Source organism: Camellia sinensis, chromosome 5 (genome assembly GCF_055761805.1).
Source record: "Camellia sinensis isolate YWXY chromosome 5, ASM5576180v1, whole genome shotgun sequence".
Taxonomy (NCBI): domain Eukaryota; kingdom Viridiplantae; phylum Streptophyta; class Magnoliopsida; order Ericales; family Theaceae; genus Camellia; species Camellia sinensis.
The window spans coordinates 109171434-109181004 of record NC_138965.1 but is presented as its reverse complement, the minus strand read 5'-3'; the positions used below and the strand labels follow the sequence as shown (position 1 = coordinate 109181004).

General features: G+C 45.5%; 1 protein-coding gene across 1 annotated transcript; it reads left to right on the top strand.

The window, feature by feature from the left end:
* Nucleotides 1–1290: 1290 nt before the first annotated feature.
* Nucleotides 1291–2105, top strand: LOC145791608 (uncharacterized). The gene is made up of 2 exons (XM_082871984.1): nt 1291–1476; nt 1665–2105. The coding sequence occupies exons 1-2, from the start codon at nt 1291–1293 to the stop codon at nt 2103–2105; spliced, it is 627 nt and encodes a 208-aa protein (XP_082728110.1).
* The last annotated feature ends 7466 nt before the right edge of the window (nt 2106–9571 follow it).

Genomic DNA, 9571 nt, shown 5'->3' with positions numbered 1-9571 from the left:
TCCTGTTGATCAAGTCTGCGCTCCTCCAAACGTCGTCGCTTTATTCCTTGAAAACACAAACGTGAGCTAGCCGGCGGGTGTGTGCCGGAAACCCCTCTGATGCCTAAGTCAGAAAAATAGACAAAGACAAGAAGCTCTGTGTATCAAAGTTGTGTGTTACCTCTCCATAGGTGATGTTTGTGAGCTTTTATAGGTTCCGTGTGGCACAATCCAAGTAGGACTCTTACTCCTCCATGTAGAGTCCTCCTAGGATTCATTCTCCTGAAAGACAATGCTTATCCCTCAACACCCCCCTCACTGCTTAAACCAAGTGAGATGGTTTTACCATGGTCGGACTCCAATGTGGCCGAGGTAAGCATGGCTATTCTAAGCCGCAGACTAGACCGAGATAACATTAGCTCGGCTCTTCCATTCACTGCTCTTACCTTGGCTCTTCTTAATGCTAACCACGGTATGTCTAGACCGGAATAACCAATACTCCGGTCCAAACCGGGATAACTTTTGTGAGTGACGACCAATCTTATCATAAGCTCTTTTGGGACCGGAGTAACTTCAGGTCTCTCGCAGACCGGAGTAACTTTACACCTCTCTTGGGCCGGAGTAACTTCACACCTCTCTTGGGTCGAAGTAACTTCATGGCCTTTTTACTCAGCCCTTCGCAACATGGCCCATAACGGCCCATTACCCAGCTTGGCCCAATTTATAAGTATAAATTACCCTCTCATAGATCAAGGCAGTGCAGTAGACATATTGTATTATGATTTGTTCAAAAAGCTTGGTCTCTCCGAGCAGCACCTCACCCCAGCGGCAGCCCCGTTGGTCGGTTTCAATTCACAGCCAGAATGGCCGCTTGGCAGAATAGTGTTGCCAGTCGTGGCGGGAACAAAAACCCTACAGATAGAGTTCTTAGTTATTAATACACCATCCCCTTACAACGCCATACTTGGCAGTCCGTGGATTTATCAAATGGAGGAAGTCCCTTCAACCTACCACCAGCTCATTCGTTTCCCAATGGAACACGGAGTAGAGCAAATCTCAAGGGATCAAGTTGCGTCCAAACATTGTTTCATAGCAGCATTAAAAGAAAAGCAGCTCTGCAATCGGGTATAGACAGTAGAAGTGGCCGAACAGCCAGTCTTGGAAGATGTAGGGGGAGCCCCAGAGGAAAAGATAGTAGTGGATTTGGAGAGAGTCCTGGTAAAAAAGGATGACCTAGAAAAGTACTTCCTTATCGGTACCTCGCTAGACGCTGATGAGAAACCTTACCTGCTGGAACTGCTGAGGGAAAATATGGAGGTATTCACATGGTCAGCATATGATACTCCAAGGTTGGACCCAGAATTTGCTTGCCACAAGCTCAACATCAACCCTTCAGCTCGGCCCATTGTGCAGAAAAGTCGGAGATCCTCAGTTGAGCACACTGAAGCAGTAATTGCCGAAGTCGAAAAGCTCCTGGCTTCAGGAGCAATCAGAGAAGTTTAGTACCCGCAATGGCTGTCCAACACAGTTGTAGTTAAGAAGAAGAACGGAAAATGGAGAGTTTGCGTTGACTTCACTTGCTTGAACAAAGCCTGCCCTAAAGATAGCTTTCCGCTACCTCGCATTAATCAACTAGTAGACTCAACAGCAGGGCATGAGCGCATGAGCTTTCTAGACGCTTATAGTGGTTATCATCAGATACCACTGTTCGGTCCGGATCAAGAAAAGACAGCGTTTATCACTCCGAGAGGAACTTACTGCTACAGAGTAATGCCATTCAGCCTCAAGAACGCCGAGGCAACCTACCAGCGACTCGAATGTTCAAGGACCAACTAGGAAAAACCATAGAAGCTTATATAGACGATATGGTAGTAAAAAGCAAGCTCGCTACAAACCACCTCGCAGACTTGAGAGAAGTTTTTGGCATCCTGAAAAACCACCAGCTTTGCCTTAATGCCTCGAAATGCGCTTTCGGGGTAGGAACAAGGAAGTTCTTGGGATACATGGTCACTCACAGAGGAATTGAAGCAAATCCTGATCAAATCAGAGCAATACAAGATCTTGAAGTACTAACAAAGGCTAAAGAGCTGCAAAAACTAGCCGGAATGGCGGCCGCACTGAATTGATTTATTAGCAAATCTTCAGATCGAATGAAGCCCTTCTTTCAGCTTTTGAGGAAAAAAGGCCGCATTTGAATGGAGTAGCGAATGTACCGAAGCACTGCGAAGTCTCAAAGGATACCTCAGCACACCTCTTCTACTGTCCACTCTAGAACTAGGAGAGGAGCTGTACCTCTATCTAGCAGTCTCAGATCATGCCGTGAGCACAGTATTAATTCGAGAAGTTAACAAGGAACAAAGGCCTGTATATTATGTCAGCAAGACTTTACTAGATGCTGAGACACGGTATCTACCATTGGAAAAGTTAGCATACGCGCTGCTTATCACCTCAAGAAAGCTGCAACATTACTTCTAGGGGCATTAACGTCCTCACTGAATTCCCCCTCAGATCTGTATTCAGCCGATCCGATTTCTCTGGCCGAACAGCAAAGTGGGCGGTAGAACTTGGTAAGTTGTTCGGTATCAACCCAGGTCTGCGATCAAGGCCCAGGTCTTAGTGGATTTTGTCGCAAAATTTGCTCCCACCCAGAGTACCGAACAGGGGGATCCGAGTTCGGCATAGGTGCCATGCACCACCAAATAAGGAAAACCCTGCGCTTCGGAAGCATGGAAACTCTTTATTGGAAACATCTGACATCTCTATGTTGATGGATCGTCCAATAACTGAGGCTCGGGGGCAGGAATAGTACTTATTTCACCAGAAGGGTTTATCTGGGAACAGGCTCTCAGGCTCGGTTGGAAGGCTTCAAACAACGAGGCCGAGTACGAAGCGTTATTGGCTGGCTTGCGTAGCGCCGAACACTTCAGTGTAGAATAATTTCTTGTTTTCAGGAATTCACAACTAGTGGTAAACTAGCTTTCTGGGGTCTATGAAACACGAGATGTAAGAATGGCTATGTACGCAGGCAAGGCCAAGGACCTACTCAGAAAATTTCAATCCATACGAGTGGAATGAATCAGTCGGGACAAAAACAGCCACGCTGATGCTCTGGCATGCCTCGGCTCATCAGTGGATACAAAGGATGCCAGAAAAGTTTGGGTTGAGTTTGTGCCCGAACCAAGTATTGCATCTCCAGTCCTCTGCAACAACTTAGAGCCGAGTTGGATGAATCCAATATTTACTTTTCTAAAATCTGGCACACTCCCGAAGACAAAAGGGAAGCCAACAAGGTCAAACATAAGTCAGCTCGGTTCTGGATCTCACCATCTGGGAAGCTTTACAGACGTTCCTATCTTGGCCCCTACCTCCTATGTGTACATCCAAATCTCATCGAGAATGTTCTCTACGAAATTCACAATGGCATTTGAGGATGCCACGTTGGTGGAAGGTCACTGGCACACCGAGCCCTCACTCACGGGTACTGGTGGCCACGGATGCAACAAGATGCGCAGAAGTACGTACAGAAGTGTGATAAATGTCAAAGGTTTGCTCCACTCATTCATCAGCCAGCCAAAACTCTCACTCCACTCACCAGCCCATGGCCCTTTGCGCAATGGGGTCTGGATATTGTCGGACCATTGGCGCGAGGCACTGGGAACAGGCGATTCTTCATTACTGCAACCGATTATTTCACTAAGTGGGTTGAAGTTGAGGCATTGGCAAGTATCAAAGAAGCAGACACGAAGCGGTTTGTTTTGAGGAATGTGGTGGTACGTTTCGGCATTCCGCGGGTACTGATTGCGGATAATGGAACACAGTTCGATGGTAAGGTCTTCAGAAAGTTTTGTGCCGACCTCAGAATCGAGTATAGGAACTCTTCTCCAGGGTACCCACAGAGTAATGGATAGGCAGACGCGTCAAACAAAACCATTATCAACGGAGTAAAGAAGCGGCTTGAACATGCAAAAGGCAAATGGGTTGAAGAGTCACCTCACATATTATAGGCCTACCGAACCATAGCACGACGTTCAATGGGGGAAACACCTTACTCCCTAACTTATGGAATGGAGGGATTCGGTCTGAATTATTTGAAAGCTCCAGTAACGAGAAAGCTATTGCACAAGCACTGGATATGGCAGAGGGCCGAAGAGAAGCAGCGTTGTTCAGACTTGAAGCGTATCAGCAGCAGCTCATCAGAAGTTTCAATCAAAAAGTTTTCCCAAGGCAATTTACACCTGGAGAACTGGTTTTGAGGAAAGTTATGGATCACAAAAGGGTACCAGGCGAGGGCAAACTTGGGCCTAACTGGGAGGGTCCGTACAAAGTCACAGTTGCTATTGGAAACGAAGCTTACTACCTAGAGGATCTGAAAGGAAGAGCTATACCTCGGCCCTGGAATGTAGCAAATCTCAAGAAATACTATCAATAGAATTATCCCCCAACTTCTCTATCATAATGTAAAGGCATTTATCTGTTGACCAATGCAAATGCTTCCCCACTTCTCTTAAATTTATCAAATTCTTGTAATTAGCTTTGATGTTTATCAAACAGAATTAGCTTTGGTTCTTACCAAACGGAATTAGCTTTGATGTTTATTAAACGGAATTAGCTTTAGTTCTTACCAAATGGAATTAGCTTTGATGTTTATCAAATGGAACTAGCTTTGGTCCTCATCAAACGGAATTAGCTTTGATGTTTATCAAACGGAATTAGCTTTGGTTCTTACCAAACGGAATTAGCTTTGATGTTTATCAAACGAAACTAGCTTTGGTCCTCACCAAACGGAATTAGCTTTGATGTTTATCAAACGGAATTAACTTTGGTCTTCGCCCAAATGGACTTAGTTTTAGAATGACTAGACGGAATATACATTTGGTTAGCACTCAAACATGCTAAGTGGTATTGCTTGGTGGAATAATGTTTGGCAACTAAATTGGACTTTAGCCAAGTGGAATTGCTTGGTGGAAACCACACTAACATATCTTAAGTAAACGTCTTTGAATCCACAGAATTCCTTAAGTACCAACACGTCGACACTTCAATACTGACTCAAACAAACAGAGTTGGAACAAGCATGACCAGGTTCTATCAGGAGTAAACTTCCAGCATTAGTCTTACTCAACTCCAGGTGGGGGCAAACAATTGTTTTTCAAAACCAACCTGGACCTGAGTAAGACACCTCTTCATGCCTTTATCGCATTCAAATGCTCTTATGCTATCAAAGTTGCAATAGACTTAAGCAGCTCTACCCAAAGAGCACAATCTTCAGTACCGATCTTACTTAGCTCCAGGTGGGGGCAAACAATTGTTTTACAAAACCAACCTGGACCTAAGTAAGACCCACTTATGAACTCAAGCACAGCCATACCACATATCCGTTAGCCACACTGAGAATAAGTTCGGCCCCGAGGCCCTAACAGTGCTCGGCCGGGGGCAAACAGTACCAAGCCACACTGAGCATCAGTTCGGCCCCGAGGCCCCAACAATGCTCGGTCGGGGGCAAGCAGTACAGAATCAGACAGAGCATCCATTTAAAAGCAGTACAGAACCAGACCGAGCATCTATTCGGCCCCGAGGTCCTAACAGTGCTCGGCCGGGAGCAGGCAGTATAGAAAACATTCAGACATAAAAGCCAAACAGCATCAGATTGCAAGTTCAAAGAGAAAATTCTATCATCCAACAAAAGGCACAGATGGCCTCATAACTAGCAGCAAAGAAAAGAAAAGAGAAAAGAAAAATTGTCTTGGCAAGTGCAGAAAAAAAGCTCGTCATGGAAACTGAGCCACAATACATCAAAACAGAAAAGCAAAAAAGTTCAAATCCTTTCAACATCAACTTTCATTAATAGAGGGAAACTCAGGAGCAGCATCAACAATTTTGTCCAGGCCGTCTATGAGAGGAAAAGTAGAGGCAGCTCCAACTTCCTGAGAAGTAGAAGCCTCCTTAACCACATCTCACGCGGCTTCTGTCTCCAGGGTTTCAATCCCTTCAACATCCACCGTTTTAGCGGTAACATTACTGTCCTGGGTCTTGTTTGCAGAATCAGCTTCTGGGGAAACTTCGGCTGGAAGAACGGCAGGGGTGGAAACAGTCTTCGAACCCAAGGATCTCGAAGGAACGGGGACATCCTGAAACAGGGAAGAGCCTTCAAGAACCAGCGCAGCAGCCAAAGCACTCATCCAACCCTTTAGAAAGAGCTTATCTTGCAGCACTAGCACCTCTTCCTTATAGGCAGCCCCAGCTTCATCCCAACCCTGTTGCCAGTGTTTGGCTTCCAGCGCAGAACGCTCGGCAGCCATCATGGCAATAACGGCCTCCAGTTCGGCCACCTTCCTCTCAAGTTGAGCCTGTGTCCCAAAAGCAGCCTCCTTCGATTTTTCAGCTGAAACGACAATCTTTTTCAAATGAAATGCTTCCCTCTCCGGGGTTCGGTGTCCTTCCTTCTCTGTCTCCAAGCTTACCGTCAGTCTCTTAGCGTTCATTGCGACCTCTAGCACGGCCCTTTCTAGCTCTTCAGCACGGATAATGGACAGATGTATTCTCTGGATACACTACAAAGGACAACGAAGAATTAAGAGAAAAAGAGACAGCAACGTAACAATAAAGACAAGTAAAACGAGAAAACACTTACAGCAGTCATCATCTGAAGGGTCCCTTTCAAGATAGGAATATCACGGGGCCCATTATGGTCAGCCATGTCAACCGGCATCAACAAAAACTTAGTCAAATCAAAGGCAAAATCTTGTGAAGCGACAACTAGATCAGAAGTGGAAATGGGCCTGCCCTCATGCAATTTTGGCGGCTCCCATTTCTCAAAAGCCTCATCCTCAGCAGGATCCTTAGAAGCTTTCCCCACCACTGCTTTGCCAGCCTCTCTTCTTCTCTTTTTTGCTCGCATAGCAACCGAAGCTGAGGGCTCGGTAGCAGTCGCAAGGGTCCCAGAAGCTCCCACCTCCATCTTCACTTCCATGAGGCTCTTCGCCTCGGTCTTTTCCAAAGGGGTTTCCAAAACATCGAAGGCTTCGAAAGCCTCAGCCTATAAATCCACCAACACCCTTCTCTTCGCCACAGACCTGCCCCCTACGAAACTAAGGGCAGGGGAGGGTGCTCTCTCAGAAAGTGCACCCTGACTCCTACGACGGCTCGTGGCCAAAGGAGTGAGAGACGTGTCAGTCTCGGTATCAGAGTCCATAAGCGAAGCAGCGAGCCTCGCCTTCTTTGGAATAGTGGAGCGGTAAGTAGACTGGTAATCCAATAACTCGGGTGCAGATCTCTTTTTATACCTCAGAGTAGCTTTTATGGCTTCAGCATTCTCTTGGTTCGATTTTCGTTGAAAACGAGAGGCCTCTGCAAAAAAGAAGTGACCCATTAGAGCAATGTCCAAAATAAAGTAAGAAATACAAAAGGGATTAGAAGGAGAGGCCCGAACCTGGGTAGCCGTCTTTCTGGGGCATCTGTTCAGACTGAAACTCAGTTCCGGCAGGGAACTCCCAGTTTCTACCAACTTGTAAGAAATCATCGTTATGTTTATCCGAATCAGGCAACCCAGTAGCCAAATGGCAATCAAATGAGCGAACACGTAAGTAATACGTGTTGTGGTCTTTGTTATGAGAAAGAGTATAACAACCTAAGATATTCCATATGTCAAGGTTCAAACCAATCATCTATTAAGGGCAGATACACCGCAAACAACACGGAAAAGGTTCACAGATACTTGCATTGGGATTAATTGGACTTGATGCAAAAACCGGCGTACCAACGGGTCAAGGGGAAACCAAACCCCTCCCTCGACTATGGCCGCGATGGGAAAAACGACGGTATTCCTCATGCCCATACGCTTGGCATCTACTTTCGCCAATGAAAGGGTAACGTCGTTGGGAATATTATAGTCCAGGCGGAACATAGCCATGGCCTTGGGGGTATCAACCAGTGAGCGGAACTTTCCCATTTAACAAACCTAATGGGACAGAGGTAGGACTCAGATAACAGAGTATGGAACACAGACAGCGAGTGGGCCAAACAAGATGATTAAGACAGAAAGAGGCGAGAGAAGAAAAATCACAAGAGGACTTACAGAGATTAGAACAGTGGTAACAGAGCAAGATCAGCATCAAAAAAGTCTGAGCAGAGCACCAACGAGACTGGTTCAGAGGAACGGGAAGAGTTCTTTCTCTCTCTTTGAAACTCTCCAGAGGAACGAAAAAACAAATAAAGGGATTTGTATTGACAACCAGAGTAATAATTGCACCAGCCGGCGCGTAGGTACACGGAGCACGACCTTCGGTATGGAATCGACGCACTATCTCTGCACACTTATCTCACATCGCCACGTGTCACCATGAAAGGACGCATGCAGGGATTGTGTGTCAGGATTAAACCATCACCAAGGCCGAACTGGAGAAAACCGAAACGACGTGACGCTTGGGAAGCAGAACAATAGCTCTCCCAAGGGGAACCTTAGCGCGAGCTAGGGGGCAAATGAATGGGCTAAATGTGAAATGGGTCGGGTCCAAGCCTTGGGCCGGCCCAATCCACTGATGTCCGAATCCAAGTGGGTTGGATGAGTATATGGGCAAACCAATTGAGCCCAACTTCATGATCAACAGTGTTAGGTCCCTATGTTGTCAAATCCGGAGACAAAACCTTGTGTTGATTCAAAAATTTGTGTTTGTGTTTTTGTTCTGTCCGCTCAAGCGGAGACTTTTGAGCTCGAGCGTAGATTAGCAGGTCTCAGTATTTTGACAGGGCATGCACAGATACTGGTGGATGCGATTTTACGCTCGAGCGGAAACTCCTACGCTCGAGCGCATCTCAGCTTATTCATATGCAGTTTTTGGTCAGTCCGCTCGAGCGGGCTGTTGTGAGCTCGAGCGGAGATCGCGGATCCAGATTCCTATTTAAAGCTGCTAAAGTTGTTTTGTTTGTGACGTTTTTTCGTAGATCTGATTAAAACAAACTAGGGTTGTGTTTGTAGTCTACTTTGGAGATTTTTGATCGTTTTCCTTGATGTTCGAAAGAGAGTTCTGAACTTATGCATTGAAATTCATACATCAAGGAGGTTGCTTCTTAAGTTTCAAGTGAGTTCTCTTCGGTGGATTCCGAAGATCAAAGCGTAGGATTCAAAAGGCGTTTGAGTCTACGCAGTCGTTAATTCGACAAGTGAAGTTGTGGTGTGGAATCAACTTCAGAATCAATTCCGTGACGAAGGTGTGGTGAAAAGAGTTACAGAAGATTCAGAGACAAATTGACTAGGGTTGGGTAATTTGTAAGATTTCTTTGTAATCTTTTCGTTCTTCAGTAGTGGATTGATAGTGGCGGTTCGCCCGTGGTTTTTTATTACAATTGAAGGTTCTTCAATTGTGGTTTTTTCCACGTAAAAAATCGTTTGTGTTGATTCATTGTTTATTCTCAAAAACAAACAAACTAAAATCACTCTCGTAAGTGTTTGATGATTTTAGGTTGAGTGTTTTGAATTTATTGGGTTTTGGAATTAGTTAATCTTGATCTAATCACAAATCACGTAGGATTTTCACTTGGTATCAGAGCAGGTCACTCTTTGTTTTTTTTAAAAAAAAAAACTATAGGAGTGTGA

What these genes read in the sequence shown, in the direction of transcription:
- LOC145791608 (XM_082871984.1), top strand. Translation starts at nt 1,291, where the DNA reads ATGGAGGTATTCACATGGTCAGCATATGATACTCCAAGGTTGGACCCA. An exon ending in CTTCAGGAGCAATCAGAGAA is followed by an intron (nt 1,477 to 1,664) that starts GTTTAGTACCCG and finishes AGACGCTTATAG; the next exon opens with TGGTTATCATCAGATACCAC.